The sequence below is a fragment of the Schistocerca nitens genome, chromosome 4 (genome assembly GCF_023898315.1).
Source record: "Schistocerca nitens isolate TAMUIC-IGC-003100 chromosome 4, iqSchNite1.1, whole genome shotgun sequence".
NCBI classification, from domain to species: Eukaryota; Metazoa; Arthropoda; class Insecta; order Orthoptera; family Acrididae; genus Schistocerca; species Schistocerca nitens.
This window is the reverse complement of record NC_064617.1, coordinates 917,978,202-918,000,744: the sequence shown is the minus strand read 5'-3', so window position 1 is coordinate 918,000,744 and position 22,543 is coordinate 917,978,202. Positions and strand designations below refer to the sequence as shown.

General features: G+C 40.1%; 1 protein-coding gene across 1 annotated transcript in view; it reads right to left on the bottom strand.

Moving 5' to 3' along the window:
- Nucleotides 1–2,333: 2,333 nt before the first annotated feature.
- Nucleotides 2,334–22,543, bottom strand: part of LOC126253522 (fumarylacetoacetate hydrolase domain-containing protein 2) — a 158,743-nt gene continuing 138,533 nt past the window's right edge. Inside the window, exons 4-5 of the mRNA XM_049954899.1 lie at nt 18,425–18,512; nt 2,334–2,623 (exon numbers count right to left, since the gene is read on the bottom strand). Of these exons, the coding sequence (XP_049810856.1) occupies nt 2,549–2,623; nt 18,425–18,512 (163 nt within the window). The 3' untranslated portion in view covers nt 2,334–2,548. The remainder of the gene's footprint in view (nt 2,624–18,424; nt 18,513–22,543) is intronic.

Genomic DNA, 22,543 nt, shown 5'->3' with positions numbered 1-22,543 from the left:
TGCAGTACATTATCTCCCATCTCATCTTCATTTGCTTCCTCTTCAATTTCTCTAATATCGTCTTCAGGTTTATTGCTGGTGTATAGCTCTTCTATATATTCCTTCCACTTTTCAACTTTCCCTTCTTTGCCTAGTACTGGATTGCCATCTAAACTCTTGATATTCATACAGCTGCTTCTCTCTTCTTCAGAGGTTTCTATTTTCCTGTAGGCATCATCTATCTACCTTCCTTATAGTCATGCATGGTTTTACAGCACAAAATGTGTACCATAATTCTACAGCACACTGATATAAGTGAAACAGACCTACAGTTTTGTGTGTATGATTGATGATCCTCCTTGAAAATGGCAATGACTTGCACATTTTTAAAACCTCTGGGAATGCTTCACTCCTCCAGTGATCTACGTATCCCATAGGTACACTCACCTTTCCTCTGTTAAGCAATTTTAGTATTTCAGCCTTCTCAACTTAATCCTCCATTTTGATGTCATTGTAGTAACTGAGTGCCAACAGATAACTTTGATCTCATCACTCACAACTTTGTTCAACAGTTACGTATCTAAGGCATATTGTGCAATACTTCTCAACTTTGATCATGTAACCTGGTAATTTAAGGTCTTACCTTCACAAGCCTGATCGCTGATTAACTTCTCAAGGTAATTTTCAGTTTCTGTGATTCTTTGTCCCCACGAACATTCTTAATCACCTGAGTCTCCCCACCCAAAACTGATAAGTTTAAAGCAATTAACATGCCTCTAGTAGTAAGAAGAAATGAGCTTTATTTACTCTCAATAACGGAATACAACAAAACAGTCATTCAGAGTTGAATCACTACTTAGTTCCAATTCACCGATAGTCTCTGATGTAGCACTAGGTGCGACCTTATCCTTGGAGAATGGTAGGGCTCTAGGATGGTCGGGAAGAGAGGTCCTGTTGAGGTGAAAGTTATAGCCCTTCAGGTATAGCATGGCAGTATCTGGGAGCTGTGGTGAGTTGCGTGTAGTCGGGCACCAGTTCGGCCGACATCTGGCCCAGTGTGGAAGGACCTGATGAGACATGGACTGAAGATTCCAATGTGACTAAGCAAAGGCTGTGCTGAACTAAGGGTCTCAGATTGAGGGTCTGGTGATAGTGGGTGTCATTTGGATGGAGCAACTCCTGATGCAAGCTGCCTCAATTCGGCCAGGCGGTTGCCTGTGTAGCTGCCGTGGAAGAATATTTCTGTAAGTATCAGCAGGCATGATCTGTGGAAGAAGAATCTTTGCCCATGATGGCAGCACCAATTGTAGTTCGCACCCCTTTAGCAGCAGATCTGGTGCTGCAGGAAATGCAGTTGGCAAAAAATGCGTTGTGGCCATGCTGTTCATTACGCCTCTCCCGCAGTGATGTTGCCAGCAGCCTGGAAAGGTGTCAGCCTGTAGTGCATGTGTGTGGTGTGTAAATGATAGACCTTACGGGATACCAGACTGGACTGAGATACAGCACGTGCAGCAGACTGATACATCTGCCTAATTTTTATACCTGTGCATGCTACTATAGCTGCATGGAAGTGACTTCAGTGGTAGATGATACTGACAACTTCACATTTTGTGAACTATTGCCATGGCACCAACGTGTCTGTGTTCAGTGATGGCTATATGATGAGAAATAAATTACAAAGAGACGCAATTGAAATGCAGTTTTCATCTTATTTTAAAGCAAATGGAATTATAAATTGAGTTTCCTGTTTTAAAAGAAACTGAAAAACAGGACAGCAGTGTTAATTTTTGTAAATGTATGTAATTTGAAATTAATTTATTACACAAACTCAAACTTTTGGGAATTTTGAAAAAACAGTGGAGGGGGTATTCAAAGCTCGATTTTATTTCAGCATATTTTGGCTGTTTTGACAGGGAGTCTATTCTTGTGACCTCAAAAGAGTACAGGCTGCTGTGATTGGCACTTCTAAATATGTTCGAGCTGCATGATACAGCATATTAATTAGCCTCACAGGTGTAAATTGTTGTAAATTCTTACAGTTTCAGATTAACAGTAGATTGTCTTAGAAACACCCCAGAGACGCTAGAGATCTTGTGAGATTCTGTGTATATGTGCAAAGCTGTCTACAGCGTGAGCAAGTTAACTTTTTAAATAAAAAGACTGAATGAGTATAAAGTATGAAATTTATAAAGTTGCAAAAAATTTTATATTAAGTTTTGCAGAAATTTACAACAATGTATGATGTTTCACACAAATTGACTTAAAATCAGCTTAAGTGTGTATGATTTAGTTTGATATTACTTACACTAAAGCAAGATTGTGTAAATAAACAAAAAATTTACAATGGTTGCACAAAAAAGGATGCTTTATTTGTTTTAATACCATCTCCAAAAGCAATGCACAGCCACAACAAACCTCTGAATAAAATAATACAAAATGGAACAGTATTACTTAAGTACAAATTATTTAGTAAAGGCATAATGAAATGGTGAAGATTTGTCATCTCTACTGCTGCCTGCTTAAAATAATGACAAGATGCATGAAATACCATGGCCTGTCTGAAACAGTTTTAAGATTTTGATTCAACTATAGTATTCTTCATTTTCCCGATGCCATCAATTTCACTTTCTAGAACATCACCAACCTGGAGAAAGAAAACAAATCAAAGTAATTATTTGAAATCTGTTTATCTACACTAATAATAAATAAAACTGTAGTGCTGTATTTTTGTCTATTTGAACATGCTAATCTCTTTCGTGGGATTTTCACAAGTAGTTCGGGCATAGCTTGGGGCACCATTTAGGCTTTATTTCATCAAAATTGAACCATAGAAAAGATAGATATTGTAATTTAAAGTTTTATCCATACTAATATTATAAATACAATAGTATGTGTTATTTTTTTATGACTAACCTGCTGAATCAATTTTGCAGATATGTGGGATGGAGATAGCTTGAACCCTGAGGGGGAACATAAGCTACGTTACAAAGTGTGTAGTACAAGAAACATTTTGATTTTAAGAATATTATGCAAATTAAGGAAAATATTTACTCTTTGATGTTTGATCATTATGAAAAGGCTTTTACTGGTTTATACATGCTGTGTGATACGGTTCAAAGTAGTAAATACGCATCCTACTCCTGTCTATGTCCTGTATAGTCACTGCTTAGCAGTGATGCTGATGCATCATGTGTTGGGACATCTTGCGAGGAGGAAGAGCAAAGCATACATCATGAGCTATGCTTACCCGAACAAGCAGACACCGGTAACAGTTATGGAAAAAATACTGCAGTCAGCACTAAAACCATACACATGTCCAGGCTAAGGCCAACTCTTCCAACAAACTTTCACAAGATTCAGCAGGTTTGTCTGGTGAGGAACCCTTCATCATAATTAATTGTTATTTCTGTTTCATTGTGTTGTATTGTACTGTAGTGCACTGCACTGAGGATCCTGCCTACAAGTGCATGTCTTCCAAGACACAATTGAATACTTGAACACAGATGGCAGTAGGACACCAAACACTTATTAAATATAAGGGGAATTCAAAGAAATTGTTAACATACATTGCAATACTGACATGATTCTTTACAGGAGTTGTTCAAAATATATAGTATTATGATTATGATGCCATCACTGTGTTACTCATTCATTGCAACCCACAGCCCAATGCACAAGTTGCATATCGCCCAGCTGTGTACACATAAGCTTATCTGTAGTTTATCACTGTTTGTATAGTACTAACAAAATTTAAGACTGTCAGTTGGTCGGTTCAGTGATTAAAGGGACCAGACTATGAGATCACTCCCTCCTACCCGGGAGCAGGCAAAGGCAGATAGTGCGATGGGGGACATAACCTCCACCACTTAGAAGGGGCACCGCACCCAACAGTATAAGAAAAGATTAGCTGCACAAACAGGGCGAGAGATGCACAGCAAAACAGAGGAAGAATGCCAAGTCAAACACAATATGCATGAATGGGAAGAAGATCAAAAGAGCGGGTAGATGAGGGCTTGGGAGGACCACCAAGCCAAGACAGCCACTACTGTTTGAGGCAGAGACAGCAATAGAGCAGCCTGCCAACTGCTCAACGGGCCAACAAGTCTGAGGCACCTTCCTTTAGAGAGAGTGGTAAAAAACTCCTTCACAAATAAACAATAAAACCAGGTCAGCCACTGAGGCGTCGTTGGCTAACACCAGGGGTAGCAAGTCTGAAGGATTATGAGTCCACCCCATGGCTGCTAGGTTAGAACAATCCAGCAAAATGTGGACCGCTAAATGGGCACCACAATGACAGTGGGGGTGGATTCTCATGACAGAGGAGATAACCATGAGTTGACCAAGCATGGCTGATGTAGAGCAAGCACAGGATGAGAGAGTGCTTGTGAGAGTCCCGCTTGGAGTACCTCCACAAATTTGTGGTCTCCTTTATCGGCCATAGTTTGTTCCGCAAAGTCAGAGAATGCCATTCTAAATCCTTAGTACTCGATGGAATAATACCAATTGAAGGTCTGATTCTGGAATACTGATCTCAAGAGGCAGTTTGCCGGTAGCCAGCCTGTCAGCGAGTTTATTCCCCAGGATCCCGTGACCCTGGGTCTAGACGAAAACCATCAAGCATCCACATTGTTTGAGAGCAAGAAGGGTATCCTGTATAATCAGGGCCAAAGAATGGTGTGGATATACTGGTCAAGAGCTTGTAAACTGCTCAGAGAGTTGCTACAAATGAGGAAGGACTCAGTGGTGAAGGAGTGGATATGCTCAAGAGCACTTGAGATTGCTACCAATTCCACGGCAAAAACACTGCAATCATCCAGCAATGAGTCGAGTTCATTACATGCTGCACAAACGTAAGCAAAGCCAATGTGACTGGCAACCTTTGAGCCATCAATATAGATCACTTCTGAATCCCAAAACGCACCAAGAATGGAGAAGTTGGTAGCGGAGAGCCTCAGGATGAGCCGTCTTTTGAACCTTGTAATAGATGAAGACAGAGCTGTGTATGGGGATTGCACGTAGAAGAGGTGCTGGAAGTGAAAGCTGTCATTCAGAAAACGGACTAAATGTGGACAATGACCATAACACCAGGCCTGGGCCACTGTTGTGGGAAGTGGAACTCCATATCTGGAAAGAGGGGATAGTAGTTCAGGCACTCCGGGGAGCAGTGAATGTATAACCAAAGATGGGGACGCCAGGTCAACCAGGTATCTATAACCAGTTAGAGTCCACAATGAAGGACTGGCCATCAAGGTACGGATCCCAATCGATATAAACTGTAAGGCAATGACTGAGATGTATAATGCAGCTCTTCACAGCCGAAAAATGGAAGCCATGAGTGGGAGCCCAAGATTGTGCTAGTATATTGCATGCGAAAATCATCAGCATACTAAAAAGGACACCATAGGCACTGCAGCCGCCACCAGACCATTGATTTTTTTTTTTTTTTAGTCATCGGTCTTCTGACTGGTTTGAGGCGGCCTGCCACAAATTCCTCTCCTGTGCCAGACTTTTAATTTCAGAGTAACACTCAATTATTTGCTGTATGTATTCCAATCTCTTTCTTCCTCTACTTTTTTTGCCCTTTATAGCTCCCTTTAGTACAATGGAAACCATTCCCTGATGTCTTAATAGATGTTATCATACTGTCCCTTGTCCTTGTCAGTGTTTCCACATACTCCTTGCCTCTCCGATTCTGAGCAGAACGACCTCATTCCTTACCTTATCAGTCCACCTAATTTTCAACATTCTTCTGTAGCACCACATCTCAAATGCTTCTCTTCTGTTCCGGTATTTCCACAGTGCATGTTTCATACAATGCTATGCTCCAAATGTACATTTTCAGAAATTTCTTCCTCAAATTAAGGCCTATGTTTGACACTAGTAGACTCTTCGTGGCCAGGAATGGCCTTTTTGGCAGTGCTGGTCTGCTTTTTATGTCCTCCTTGCTCCATCTGTCATAGGTCATTTTGCTGCCTAGGTTGTAGACTTCCTTAACTTCATCTACTTCATGACCATCTCGCTGTTCTCATTTTTGCTACTTCTCATTACTCTCATGTTTCTTCAGTTTACTCCCAATCCACATTCTGTACTCATCAGACTGATCACTCCATTCAGCAGATCATGTAATTCTTTTTCACTTTCACTCAGGACAGCTCAGTGAATTGTATCGTTGGTATCCTTTTACCTTGAATTTTAATTCCATTCCTGAACTTGTTTTTTATTTCCATCATTGCTTCTTCGATGTACACATTGAACAGTAGGGGCAAAAGACTACATCCCTGTGTCTCACACTTTTTATTCCAAGCGCTTTGTTCTTGTCGTCTGCTCTTATAGCGCTCTTGTACATATCGTATAATACTCACCCCTCCTTGTAGCTTACTCCTATTTTCTCAGAATTTTGAACATTTTGCACCATTTTACATTGTCGGATGCATTTTCCAGGTCGACAAATCCTATGAAAGTGTCTTGATTTTTCTTTAGTCTTGCTTCTGTTATCAACCGTAACGACAGAATTGCCTTGTTTTCACCTTTCCTGAAGCCAAACTGATCATCATCTAACACATCCTCCATTTTCTTTTCGATTCTTCTGTATGTTATTCTTGCGAGCAACTTCGATGCATGTGCTATTAAGCTGATTGTGCGAGAATTCTCGCACTTGTCAGCTCTTGCAGTCTTCGGAATTGTGTGGGTGATATTTTTCCAAAAGTCAGATGGTACGTCACCAGACGCATACATTCTACACACCAACGTGAATAGTTGTTTTGTTGCCACTTACCCCAATGATGATCTTAAGTCCTCCAAAACTCTCTTAAATTCCAATTTTAATACTGGATCCCCTATCTCTTCTGAAGTGACTCCTGTTTCTTCTTCTATCACGTCAGACAAAGCTTCGTCATCATAGAGGTCTTCAATGTACTCTTTCCACCTATCCGCTCTCTTCTCTGCATTTAATAGTGGAATTCCTGTTGCACTCTTAATGTTACCACCCTTCCTTTTAATGTCACTGAAAGTTGTTTTGATTTTCCTGTACGCTGAGTGTCCTTTCGACAATCATTTCTTTTTTGATTTCTTCACATTTTCCCTGCAGCCATTTCATCTTAGCTTCCCTACTCTTTCTATTTTATTGTATTCCTCCTCAACGACTTTTATTTCATTATTCCTGAATTTCCCTGAACATTTTTGTACTTACATCTTCGATCGATCAACTGAAGTATATCTACCGTTACCCATGGTTTCTTTGCTGTTACCATTTTTGTGCTCATGTTTCTCTTCCCAACTTCTGTGATAGCCCTTTTTAGAAATGTCCATTCCTCTTACTGGACTATTTTTTCTTGCTGTATCTACAGCCTTAGAGAACTTCGGTATTCCACTTCTTTGCGTGTTGATTCCTCCTGACTAATCTGCTGAACTTCAGCTTACTCTTCATCACTGTTAAACTGTGATCTGAGTCTACATCTGCTCCTGGGCACACGTTACAATCCAGCATCTGATTTCGGAATATATGCCTGACCATGATGTAATGTAATTGAAATCTTTGTGTATCACTTGGCCATTTCCTAGTATACCACCTCCTCTTGTGGTTCTTGAATAGACTATTCACTATTGCTATCTGAAATTTATTACAGAACTCAGTCTTTCTCCTCTCTCATTCCTTGTCCCAAGCCCATATTCTCCCATAACCTTTTCTTCTACTCCTTCCCCTGCAACTGCATTCCAGTCCCTCATGACTATTAGATTTTCATTTCCCTTAACATATTGTATTACCCTTTCTTTCAATATTCTCATATACCCCCCCCCCCCCCCCCAATCTTCAGCTTGCGATGGCGGCATGTGTACCTTAACTGCCATTGTTGGTGTTGGTTTCCTGTCGATTCTGATAAGAACAACCCTATCACTTAACTGTTCACACTAACACACACACTGTCCTATCTTCCTATTCATGATGAATCCTACTCCCGTTATACCATTTTCTGATGCTGTTGATATTACCCTATACTCATCAGATCAGAAATCCTTTTCTTCTAACCATTTCACTTCACTGACTCCTACTATATCTAGATTGAGCTTTTGCATTCCTTTTCAGATTTTCTAGTTTCCCTACCACATTCAAACTTCTGACATTCCACGCCCTGACTTGTAGAATGCTGTCCTTTCATTTGTTCTTGTTCTTCTTACAATTGGCACTACACATCCCGGGATGGGACTTGGCCTTCTCAATAATTTTCTGCCATTCTTATCTGGACTTGTGGTGTCGACCTCGAGTTATGGCAACTGACTCTGGCAGCGTTCTCTCCAAACTCGTTGCTCCATCTCAACCTAGGTCGTCCTCTTGCTCTTCTTCCTTCAGGTTCACTGCAGCAGGCTGTCCTTGCAGCATCTGTCTCATCGAGTCGCATCACATGTCCAGCCCATCTCAGCCTACACAGCTTTATGAACTTGACCACATCGTCCTCCTTATAACAGTCATTCTTTGCCTTCTCCAGGTCCCATTTTCATACACAGGTCTGAAAATCCTCCTTTCATGTGATCTCAGTTTGTTTTCACCCTGCTTCATAATTGTCCATGTTTCTGAGAAATAAGTAAGTACTGGGCATATCAGCATTTTGTAAAGTCGGCACTTAGTCTCTTGTGATATAATCTTGGATTTAAAATGTCACAATATTCTAAAGTAGCATCGGTTAGAAACACTTATGTGAGCCATAATTTCAGTAAATGTGGTGCCATTTGCTTCTAACTTTGAGCCCAGATAGGTGAAACATTCCACTTGCTTAAATGTCATTCCATCAAGGGTTATTGTGGGCTGTAAGGGTTGGTTAGTGCCATTATACATATACTTCGTATTCCTTCATTAATTCTCGGGCCCATCTTCTCTGCACACAGTTTTAGAGCTGAAAATGCACTTTGTCGATCTCTAAGTGGTCTGCTCATCAAATACAAGTCATCTGCATATCACAGCAATTGTACAGACTTACAGTAGATAGTTCCTCATGTCTGAATACCCAATTTGCATACCACTTTTTCGAGCACCAGGTTGAAAAGTAGGCAGGAAAGCCCATCTCCTTGCCTTAGCCCAGTTCGAGTAGGAAATTGAGGTGATAGCCTTGACTGCACTCGCACGGTACACTGGGGATACTTTAGGGTGACCTCTATTAAATGCACCAATTTTCCAGGCACTTGAAATTCCTGCATTACCTCATAAAGTTTGGCCCGGTTTATTGTATCATATGCAGATTTAAAGTCAATGAAAAGATTGTGCACACCAACATTAAATTCATTGGTCTTTTCTACTATTTGTTGGGGAGTAAATATCTGGTTTACAGTTGACTTTCCTGGTTTGAATCCGCATTGATAGCTTCCAATAATATCTTCTGCTATAGGTGAAAGTCTACTAAACAGGATATTTGATAGTACTTAATATATAATATTTAAAAGTGTTATGCCTCTGTAGTTGCTGCACTCAAATAGATCTCCTTTCTTATGCACCAGACACACTATCGCTACATTCCATTCTTCTGGTAACTCTTCCTTTCCCCAGATGAGGCACACAATCTTGTAGATCCTACGATTTATCTCAATTTCTCCAGTTTTAAATACTTCAGATGTTACATTGTCAGTCCCTGGTGCCTTATTGTTCTTCAATCGGGCAATTGCTTTGTTCACTTCTCCTTGGGAAGGGGGAGGTGCTATGGCATCATCTTCTGGAGCGACTGGGATATCTTCAATAGGGGACTCTGAAGCATCCAGCAGTTCACTGAAATACTCTACCTAATGCTCCAATACCTCTTTGTCATCGGTTAGTAGTGTCCCATTTTTACTTTTACACAGGTTGATGTGTGGCTTAAATTCTCTTCTTTCACCATTAATTTCCTGATAAAATTTTCTAGCATAATTTGTTTTTCCAACTGTCTCCAGTTCGTCAATCTTTCTTTCCCATTCCCTTTTCTTTCTCCGATGCAGTTTCTTCTCTTCTTTCATCGTGATAATTTCTTACTGCTAAACGAGTATATGATTTCTCAAGCAGTTTCCTGTATGCCAGATTTTTCTCATCTCTTATTCTCTTAGATTCTTCTTCAAACCGGAAATTCCTCAATTGTTTTCCTTCTTTCCCTAGTGCATCTTTTGCTGCCTTAATGACTGCATCCCTACAAGCATTCCATTCTTGATCCAAGTTATCACTTACACTAGGGGTGTATAATGCAAGATTCTCAGCAACCTTCTTAGAGTATTTTTTTAGAGATGTCTTCATTTTTTAACTTTGATACCATATACTTACTTTGAAGTGTTCCTTTGACTTTTCTTGCATTGGATATTCGAGCTCTTAGTTTTGCAATTGCAAGGTAGTGGTCTGAATCTACATTAAGTCCTCTGTAAGTTTGTACATCTAGTAAGTTTGAGGAATGCCTTCCATCAATAATTAGATGATAAATTTGGTTGAAGGTACACCATGTTGCTTTATCAACCGTTTTGAGTGGGGACACAGTGCTACCTACAGCCACGTTATGTGATAGTGCAAACTGAATGACTCTGTGGCCATTGTCATTTGTGTATTCATGGAGGCTGTGCTTTCCTATTGCTGGGAGGAAATGTCCTTCTTTACCAATCTGTACATTGAGGTCTCCAGTAATTATTTTAGTGTCATACACAGGGTATCTGTCATAAGTTCTCTTGAGGTTCTCAAAGAAGGTTTTCTTTAGCCTGGTCATCTGATACTTCTGTGCATGCATGTACATTGATCAGAGAGTAGTATGAGTATTGGGTCTTCAATCTCATATGTGAGATCCTAGATGTTATTCCAGTGAAACCACTCACTAGGTGTTCAAATTTTTGTCTTACCATGAGCCCTGTACCAAATTCAGGGAGGCTCTCTGAACCATGGTAGAAAATTATCCAGCTTCCCATATCACGCACTCCATGTCCAGTCCATTGTATTTCCTATAGGGCAATTATGCCTGCCTTGGTTTTATCGAGTTGATCTAGCAGTGACCTCAGAGCCCCGTCCTGTACAGCGATTGTACATTCCCGGTTCCAATAAACACACAATTTTTTTGTTTTCATTTGCCTCTAACAGTGCCATGTCATCGTCCATAAATCTGTCCTGCTTCTTTACTCTGAGGTTTCTGAACAAGAACTTTTTTTACAGGAATGGGTTGTTAGCCACTTGCTCAATCCTCAACTTTGAGGACTAGGATTTGTATAAGGTTTACTCCTTTAGGGGAGCTGGCTTCACTACGCCTATAGAGCCCTCCCTGCCCCAGGTTGTGGGACGCACTTTGTCTGGCTCCTTTGTCAAGACCACTCCAGCTTGGGTGACCCCACCAGTAGCTAAGCTACCGCCGACACAGCTCTTGACTTCATCGGAGCACGCAAACCCTCCCACCCAGCACTGAAGGTACTTTCGATAAGGTGCGGTGTCTCCTGGAAAGGATCCTTTCATTTGTTACTAAATCTTTTTTCTCATAGTCACCTCCCCCTTAGTAGTCCCCTCTTGGAGATCTGAATGTGGGACAATTCCAGAATCTTTTGCCAATGGAGAGATCATCATGACACTTTTTCAATTTCCGGTCACATGTCCAGTGGATATGCATTGTGTGTCTTTAATGCAGTAGTTTACATTGCCTTTTGCATCTTCATGCCTTTGATCTTTGCTGACTCTTCTGCCTTTAGGGGCAGTTTCTGACCCCAAGGACAATAGGGTGCCCTGAATCTCTGTCCGCTCCTCTGCCCTCTTTGCCAAGGCTGTTGGCAGAACAAGGGTGACTTCTTTATGCCAGAAGTCTTCAGTCACCAATGCTGATTTTTAACCAAAATTTAAGCAGTGGCAGGTTTGGAACCGAGGACGTTTTGATTAATAATTGAAGACGCTACTCCTAGACTACAAGTGAACTCTATTAATAGCCACTGAAGAGAGAGAGACGCTCAAAACAGAACCCCGTGGAACCCCACTCTCCTGCATGTGGGGGTCTACAGGAGGCACAAACCCATACATTGGAAGTGTGACATGAAAGCAAGTTCTGATTAAAAATCAGGAGTGGGCCACAGAGCCACCGCTCACATGTAACGTGGCAAGGATGTGGTAGCACAATGTGGTATCATAAGCTTCATGCAGATCAAAGAGGAATGTGAGACGGTGTTGACAGGGCAAAAGGTGAGACTCCAGGTGAGCTAAATTATCTGCAGTAGAACTCCCTCAGCAGAAACTACCTGGAGTTGAAGCCAAAGGGTCTCGCGATTCAAGGATCCAATACAGCCTTAGACTCACCATACGTTCAAGTAATTTGCAGAGGGCATTGGATAAACTGATTAGGCTGCCCAGTTGAAGAGGTGGTTTACCTGATTTCAAAACTGGAATAACGACACTTTCTCGCCATTGTGAAGGGAATTCCCCCTTGATCGCTTAAAAAGGGCAAGACATGACATTGGCTACTCACTGATAAATTTTGAAGCATTTTGTAGTGCATCCAATCCAGTCCAGGTGTTGTGTTGCGGCAGAGAGCAAGGTTGCTAGCAAATTACCACTCATTACATGTGGTGTGGTAAGGTTCCAGGCAGCATGGAACAAAAGCTAAAGGAACTTGTTCCAGACTTTGTTTGAGAAGATGGAATGTGGATAGACAGTGGAGCGATGCTGAGGCCTGGGTGAAATGCCACACAAAATGCTCAGTAATACAGCCAGGCTGCTCAGCAATATACTTGTAGTCCAGGCTGGTGAGGATAACAACATTCAGGGAAATGCATGAGACACCTGAAGGAGGACAGTGGCCAAAAATGCGTCTGCTCTTTGTCCATACCTGTGAAAAGGGAGACATATCATTCTGAACAAATCCATTTCTGATATTTAAGAAGATAACAGACCAAGGCAAGAACCTGTTTAAAGGCCAAGAGGTGGTTGAGAGATAGATGCTGTTTGTAGTGTTGGAGAGCACATCAAAGGTCTTTAATAACTGCAGCAACTTTGGGGGTTCACCACGGGCCAGTCTTCTGTCTGGGAGAAATCACTGAAGCAGCTGCTGAAACGATGGCGACAGTCAAACTCCGTCTCACGACGTCATAGTGTGGTGGAGCGATTGGGGTGGCACCCGAGGAAAAGGCATCCCAATTCACATTAGTAAAGGCCCACCTGGGAGGGCAACCTGGCGCATAATGCTGGAGGAAAGACAGGATGAACTCTCCATTGAACAGTGGAAAGCATTCCAGGGCTACAGCTAGAAAGGCCAGTTGCCAAGAAAGTGCTGTGCGCCAACCATCCTGTCCTGGCCAGTGGTTGTAGTACCATCTCACAGGGAGTTATGCACATTAAATCCACAAGGAGAAGGAAAGGAGGGGGGGGGGGGGGGGGGGGGGGGGGGGGGGGAGAGCTATCGAAAGAGGGCAAGAAGAGCAGGAAGTGTAGGAGGCCTATCAGGGAAGGAAATAAAGACTGCATATTGTTATGACTGAGTGTAAATGGATCCAAACGACCACTGCTTCCAGCACAGTATGAAGAGGAACCCACAATGTCTGTGCGGACCAACATACAGACACAGTCAGAAGATTGCAAAGGGCTGATCCAGTCTGGCAGAAGGCTTGGAAACCACGAAGAGTCAGTGAATGAGTATCCACAAACAAGGTTCCTACAATACAACAAAAGCTACAGAGTAGGGAGAAAGAAGAGACTGCATCTCGAGACTGTGATCACAGGAACCACTACAGTTTGATTGAGTAGTACAAGAAGCCGAACAGACATTGAATGGGCCAGAATAGGTCATTGCACAGAGTTGTGTCCATCACTATTAAGGACAGAGTGATATCCACGAATGCAAGATCAGACACTAATTGAGAGGGAGGGGACGAAGGCATGTGACCAAAATGGAGACACCGAAAACAGTGCATGGGATGTGGGATATAGAGCTTCACGGCGCAACAGTAACCGTAACTTTGTTTTTTTTCTGGAAGGGTATCCCCCTTAAAAGCCAGGATGAAAGTGCTGGTACCAACACGATTGTCCTTAGGACCTACTTGGACTCGGCGGGCAAAATGAATGTCATGCTGTGCCAGATTAGTCCTGAATTCCTTGTCCGATTGAAGGAGGTGGTCCCTGCAGAAAATAATGCCCGGGTCATATTTAAGGACTGCTGAGGAATAATTTTCACTGGGATGTCTCCTAAACACTTGCAAGAACAAAGGGAAGCCGTCTGTCAGGCACATGCAGTCTTAATCAGTAGATAACCGGATCACATCTTACTGAGTGAGTCAATCCTCATCTGTCCTGGAACAAATTAAGTAACGGGCAAAGGGTTTCGCCCCAAGCTGGTAGGTCAGGCCTCCCTCCTAGGGGTGGCCATGCAGGGGAATGCCAAGGAAGTGAAAGTAGGAGTAGAGAGAACTGTTCCTGTCTGAAAAGTCAGAAGTGAAAGAGCAGCCAGAAATATGTAGCTTAGGATGCTTCATGTGCAGAGCATCCACCCCAGTACCACCCACTCTGATTAGGGGCTCACCCCAAGGGTGCCCCCCAGTCATGGCGAGGGCCACCCACCACGGCGGCCATTGCTGTCTCAAAAAGACAAGCAGTCATTCATAGGCATATACGAGGCAGTGACGACTGAGTACCTGAAATCTCATCTCTGTGTTGTCAGGGGACTCCGCCAGATGGGAAGATAACAGCCCCACCAGACATAGTGGCTACACTAGTGGGGAGTTGGAAGGGGTCTACGATGGGAAAGGAAGGAGGGAGAGGGGGTGAGGGTGAGGAACCCATGCAAAAGATGCTAGGGAGGGAGTTCTTCCCCAAATGGCTAATATTATGGATACGGAAGTTATGGAGAAAGAAGCTAACAATAGCCACACTAAGCCATCCAGTAGCATGACTAAATATATCATCCGTTTCAAGGATTATATTCAAAATACCATCTGCCTAAATACAAGAACCATCAAGAACAGCAATGCCTTTCACCTTCACTTTATTTTCCTCCTTGGCCCCAGTACTAATTTCAATATTTTCAAAGGCTTTATAAGCTGTAGTGCGAGTGCCACACATGCTTATACAGCTGATGGTTGTCCATATTCACAATTGTGAATACATTTCATGTAGGATAAAAAAAAAGTGGAAACACGAGACAAGATCAAAAAGTAACAGTGGGACTGAGGGAATAGCTGAGCCACTGTAAAGGGAAACACCAAGGAAGGGGGGAGGGGACAGGAGGGTGAGAAGTTAGGATGGGAAGAAGTGGGATGGGGAAGGGAATGCAGTCCAAGAGAGAAGAAAGGCTGCAACAGTTCAGGGCCCCGTGAGAGCCACACACAAACCCACAAAACAGCTGTGGGCCACCCGGTGGGGGGGATAATAACATTTAAGACATTGTTTCATCTGTTACTTTGATTAAAGTGTATTAATGTCACCTGCAAATTTTTGGGTTTCAAAAACAAAAATTTGAAGTAATGGCTGATAATTAATTATCAGTACCTAAGATAACTATTCAGAATATTATACTGATATCTTTGCCTCCAAAAACATAAATTTGATGAATGAAGGAGACTTTTTTAACACTTACTTAGTATTATTTATTAAGATCTCTTTTTAGTCATGCAACTATTTTTTACTTATGTAGTAATTTTCTAGTAGTTGCCGATAGCAAGGTGCCACAAACACGAAAAATTGCAGGAAACTTCCTCAATGTGCTACCATTGCTGATGGCTCATGCATGGCGAGGATGGCTGTATGGGATACAGCTGCACTACAATATGGAGTGTACTGAAATATACTAGAAACTAATGTAACAAAGAGTTACCATCTGTGTGACTGTGCTAAACTTTCAACTTAAATGTAACTTATAATTAACATGTAAGTGCGCCCACACTATGGCCATGGTGCAGCAATTGTGATATATTTTCAGTAGGAAAAAACAGTTTAAGTTGCAGTAACAGCAGAAGTTTTAATGATTTTTTCACCTTTTTGAGGCATCTTCAGAATTTCTACATGGGGAAAATACATATAAACAGATAATGGATATGGTCCTATCTAGCATGAGAGGTTAGTAATTTTTTTTTTTAAATTACTCATAAACATCAGAGTGAAGGGGGACTTACGTTTAGAACAGTGGTATGCATCAAGAATGCTAAGGGAAAAGAGTATTATAAAAGTTGCCCTAGATTAGTGGCAAAAAGTCAAATTAGTTGTTGAAATGTGAAGAGAGAATTCTTACCTTTAGCAAATGCATGCAGCTATGCTACGATAGTTTCACACTTCTAATCTTAACACACAAATATTGGCATACAAATTGTAGTGGGCCTGACTACATGACCACATATGCACACAATACGTGAAACTGGTAGGGCAGGAAGCTGCTGACCAAGTGGGTGAAAGTTCTGCTAGACGGCTTTTAGATGTTTGAAAGTACAGGACATAAGAATAGAGTAAAATGTTGTGGTAGTTAAAGTCAATGCAAATTAAAAATATATTTAAAATCAGGGATAGAAGTAAAATAGATGTAAAAACAATTTAAGAAGGAATAAAATATCTAACACATGATGCCATCTGTTGACATCAAGAGTAAAGGCAAGATTTACGTAAGAAATACATAGACATTACAGCTTCTATATGAATCAGATATAAACTATGTAAAAAAATTCCTGAAGCCAAATATAAAATATGACAGATATAAATTAACATCTTGATGAGGTGCGCTATGCCAGTACTCAGCTATACTCTGAAAAATTATCACAATTTTATTGTCATTATGTTGATGACATATTCATTGTATGTGATGACCCTTTGGTGGATATATCTTTAGTGAAAGATGAATTTAACATTGCACATTCTAAAATGTCTTATGAAATAATGGGTCCACAAATTATTTGTACATAAAACTTCAGCTTGCTGATAATGAAATTAATTCTGGCATTTCATAAGCCAACCACCAGTGACTCAATAATCCATGCATCGTAATGCCATCCATATCACCACAAAAAAGAATTTTCCAGAGCCTATGCAAAAGTCCTTTAACCTCAGTTGCTGCTGACCATGAACTAACCAATTTTCAGTTCACTGCTAATAGTACTGGATATAACTAACATTGTCAATAAGTTGTACAAACAAAATGTTGAGAAAAGTGGTAGTTTAACAGAACCTAAGTTTGTAATCCCAAAAGCAAAGTTTGTTGTACCATATTTGGGTAGCATTTGTCAGCCCACTAGGATGTTTAGGAGCTATATTGTCAAAGTTGCTTACACCTTTCATTATAATATCCAGTATCTATTTATACACTATGAGCAGCCATGTAAAGACAGATTCTCTCATTTTTGGTTTATAAATAACATGTGCTTAATATCCTATGGTTACATTGGGCAGAATGACCAGATGTTCTGAATGTGTAATTAGAAGTAATACAGCATTTCCTGAGCATTTAAAAGCTAGTAGACACACAGGATCTGTATTAGAATCACTCCAAATTTCTCATTGTGCACCCAAGAGCAAAAAAGTGACATCGCTAGAGGAACTGGATATTGTCAAACACACTCATGTAGCTAAAGATGTACATCTTAATGACCAACCAATTATTGAGAATTAGACTTTAATGATTCAATGGTGACAGTTTTTGAAAGAGTTTAACTGAACAGGGACATAATCTCCTCATCAATTTATTTCTATACCCTTTATTTTACATATGACTTATAGAAAATTAATTATGTATTACAGCTACACAAAACAGACATCAATATATATGTATTTCTTGCATACATCTTCTCTTTACCCATGATGCCAACAGATGGCGCCACATGTTAGGCATTTTATTCCTGTTTAAGTGGTTTTTACATCTATTTCAGTTTTATCACCCATTTTAAATCTATTTTTCATTTGCACTGACTTTAATTACCACTATATGTTTCAATTCATTTTTATTCAATTCTTATTTACTGTACATTCAAACATGCCCACACCACCTAGCGGAATTTCTGTCCACTGCATTGGCAGTGTCCTGCCTGCCAGTCACACGTAGCACGTGTGTATGCAGTATTGTATTCACAGCCACTATAATTTGTGTTCCAACATTTGGGTGTCAAGATTACAAATGTGACCTTTTCTTAAAATAGTTGCATGCCTTTGCCAAATATAAGAATTGTTACTTGTTGTGAATGTGAATATACCTTGCATCATTCAACATGTGAGCTTCTTAAATCAAAAATTGTTAATCAGCATCCTACACTGAACAGCTCAATGTGATTAGCAAAACTGTGGGAGCATCACCCCTTCAAACTGAGTTTTTATTTATCATATTCAAATATAAATGCAAAAGCAAAAGTATCTGACTCCTAATGAATAAATAATGATAATCACTAATTTAAAACACACACACACACACACACACACACACACACACACACACACACACACACACACACAGAGAGAGAGAGAGAGAGAGAGAGAGAGAGAGAGAGAGAGAAATTTCACCAAGACAGATTAGGGCAGTACCTTCAAATACTCTGGTGGCTTTCTGTGCATGCCAACACCAGCTGGAGTGCCGGTTAAAATGATATCTCCAGGGCGTAAGGTTATGACACTGTAGAGAGAAAAATCACAAATTTACATGAAAACTGTTCCTATTTAACCTCTAATTATTACTATTAGGGCATCACCTAATATCAGAGCAAGAATTTTGGCCATAAGAAAGTACTCATAGTTTAATGGATAAGAGCAGCAGCAAAATGAAACCAGTAAGTAAAAATCACAGGCTGTACAAAATTTACAAGATATTAAAAGCTTTGGTTCTTGAAACAAACAGAAGTTTTTAAACCTGCTAGTTATTCTCAATACTATAATACCAGTGCATAAAGAGCACGTCTGTCTGACAGATGACGACTTAATAGTCCACATATTGCTAGTTTCCGACAATGATCCTGTTATTCATACACAACTACCATTAAAAAAAATGTGTGATAGACTCCAAAATACTTATGACCTCATCGTAACTATCCTTGAACATACTTAATGCTAGTTACAGTGTCTAAGCATACAACAAAATGACAAACAATAACATTCACATTAACATTTGTCTTATAACAACAGAACTGTTTGCTTTATAGACCAGAAGTAAAACATTTTAAGTTACATGAAATTAAATGGCAAACTAAGGAGAAAGAAAAGGACCGCTCCCAGTTCGGCAGAATGCTTTAACAAATTATGATAACCAACCATCCAACAGCAGAACAGCTGAATGATTTTGTTGTTGTTCATTCTGCGAATACCATCTAATATGTATTGGTGGCATCCAAAATGAAACTATAATCAATGTATACAAATCTTATCTAGGGGTCAGCATTTCATTACTTTATTTATTTAGTCACTGTAATCCTCTTTGGTATGTCTACCCTGAACTGGGGTGCTATATGACTTTCCTAAATTCAGTTTTGGTTATGTTTATTTCTTCTTTACATTCCCCTTTCTTTTAGCATATGAATAAACACCTGGAACCAAAAGCTAATGTTTGTACCACCATTTGTTGCCATCAGTGTGAACTACCACTGATAAGTAGCAGCCTTTTTCTCCTTTGTTTCTACTTACAAGTACTTGTGAATTTAGTTAATGTTGGTGTATTCTAAGTGAGGTATGTTATATTCCAAATGCTGATGCGTCTGTTTGCACAGGACTCATTAGAAAAGTATATGGGTATCTAATGGAGACAACAACTACAATTGGAACTCTGGACAGTTTTTAATACAGAAAGAAACTGGTTTACTTCTAGATATCTGAAAAAGTAGACTGCAGTGTAAAATGATTCTCAAGTGTTGAAGTAACATCTAACTGAACCAATAACAGCATAAATGTGCACATGTTCTCAGAGAAATAGGCACATAGCATCAAACTAAGTGCATATAATGTAGTGAAATGATTTTTGTAAACACTAATATTTTGCTTTCTCTCAATATCCTCGTTAGAGAGTGAGCACAAGTAGTAGTTAGGAAATGGTCAAAGCATTTTGTGTCCCTTATGATGGCTTGAACTCTGCTGTGGATATTTTCAATGAGGTTTCTGAATGTTTGTGTAGGATTGGCACCTGTTCTTCCTTAAGAGCTTCCTGCCACCAAAGAAGATGCTGATGTTAGATGCTTGGGTTTGGAGTGAAGTCAACATTTTAATTTATCTCAAACATGCTTCATTGGGTTCAGGTAGGTACTTGTAGCAGGACAATATTTCAGGAATGGTATTGCCCAAAAACCATTGCCTCATAAGGGCTACTTTATGTCAGGTTGTACTGTCATGCTGATACAAACAATCATTGTTTCCAAACTACAATGTGTTCATATCCTTAAAACATTTCTTAAGCACATTACAGGGACCACATCCTAAACACAAAAAACAACCCGATACTATAACACAACTTCCTGCGTATTTCACTGTTGACACTACACATTATGACAGGTAATGTTTGCCAGGTATTTGTCAAACCCGAACCCTTATATCTGATTGCCACAGGCAACAGAATGATTCACCATTTAAACTACTTGTTTCCAGACATTCGCTGTCCACTGGCATCCCTCTTTACATCACCTCAGGTGCCATTAACACTGACTGCAGAAATGTGGCTTATGAGGAGCTGCTCGACCATTGTATCACTTTCTTTGTAACTCCCCATGTACAGTCATTAAGCTAATTGAATTGTTGGTTATGTAGCACTTTGTAACTTATAAGTGATTCCTTCTTCTGATTATTTTTTTCTTTCAACCACCCTCAGCAATGCTGGATGGTCCCTGTCCATCAGTACATGAGGTCTGCCTGGGCTCGGTTTAGCTATGTTTGTTCTGTTGCGTTTCCACTTCACAATCACATCACCAATAGCTCTAACTTGGGCAGCTTTAGAACAGTCGAATTCCCCCAATTGATTTGTTATTCAGGTGACATCCAGTAACTAGTCTACATTTGAAGTCACTGAGCTCTTGTGACTGATACATTCAGCTATTATACTGCTTCTCTACTGACAACATGATACACCCCACCTCCTTATACGCTGGTGGATCCACATCTCATGACACCTAGTAGTCAATTTTGTAATACATAGGGGTCTCTGGATAATTTTGATCAAGTACTGTGTGTGAGTAGTGAGTGCTATATGCATCAGGTACTCATATTCACTTATGAAATTGATTATAATGCTTTAGATCAGATGTACGTCTGACTCCAAAAATATATCACTCAAATGACCTGATACAGAGATACAAAAGTACGTGAGTGGAATACTAGTCTAAGAGAATGTGCTTTAAGATGGGAGTGATTGTTCAGAGAGAGTTAAGCATTAAAATCTGGATAATTGCATGGGGTTCACACAAGAATGTGGAGGATAAATTTTTCTTTATACATATAATGTTTGCCCACATGAAAGACAAGTAGCCAATGAATACACTGATAAAACCACGGAAGTAATATGTCAGGAAGCCCAGCTTCCTTGCACTGGTAATGTAATAAGAAACTGACAGAGACATAATGGTGTCATAGTTCAATAATTCTTCAAAGAAGCTACAAATGAGGGCGAAGTTCCTAATACTACTATTATGTTGCACTGAAATGTCATCTTCCTCAGATTTTTTTATATGCAATAAACATTATAATGGTGAAACTAATACTGTTGCCGTAACACTTCTGTATTCCCACAGGGAGCTTCTCATTTTATAGAGAAGTACCAGCTCAGCACTCTCGGTTACTTAAAACAGACCTGATGCTCAAGATAAACTGGGGATATGTCTCAGCTGTGACCACATATTTTGAAACAATTTGCACAACTAAATTTGTATGTGTGTGTTTTCTGTTCATCGGAAATGTGGTATATCCTTGGGACCTGAAGTCATACAAAAATAAATTCACAACTGCCATCATTCAGTCATACAATGTATACTCTCCTTCATGTAGCATATGAAACATACATCACGTTCAACCTAGACAATCTTTAACACGAGTTGTCTCATAAGCGGCCTGTGTTCGACAACACTAGATCTGCTTAAAATGATTTTTTTTTTATCGAAGTTAACTTTGCCCATAAGGTAAAGGTTTTTTTGAATTTGTCAAATGCTTCTTTGTGGAAGATCAAGTGCATCACTGTAGTGTAACTACTTGGGATGAATGACATTCATTGTGCTAGCCATGGAATACGTTATATCCGCATTTGCTACAGCCCAACAAGTACTACACTCACTAGAGTGCATTTCTACATACTTTACAGATTACATTAAAATTAAGAACTTGGTACCAGATACCAATTTATGAGTTTCTTTCATAAAATATCAGTGGAAATATGTTTGGCGGGTTCTTTACTCATCTGAGAACAGTCGATATTTAAATTATGTCTGAAAATTAGCTGTTTGAAGGCAGTGTTTCCTGTAATATTGGAGAAATTAATCACCCGAGTGTCACTCCAGAATCCACCACTTTTGTATAAATTCTGTTGTGAGTAATTTATCAAATAGATCATTTTACTTTGTATCATTCAATACACGTATGTGTGCACGTGTGCAAGTTCGCACATCTTGTTGATCCAATTTCCACTATAAATGTGACAATATGATCTGTTCAAATCCATTCATTTCTAGTGTACTAAACAAT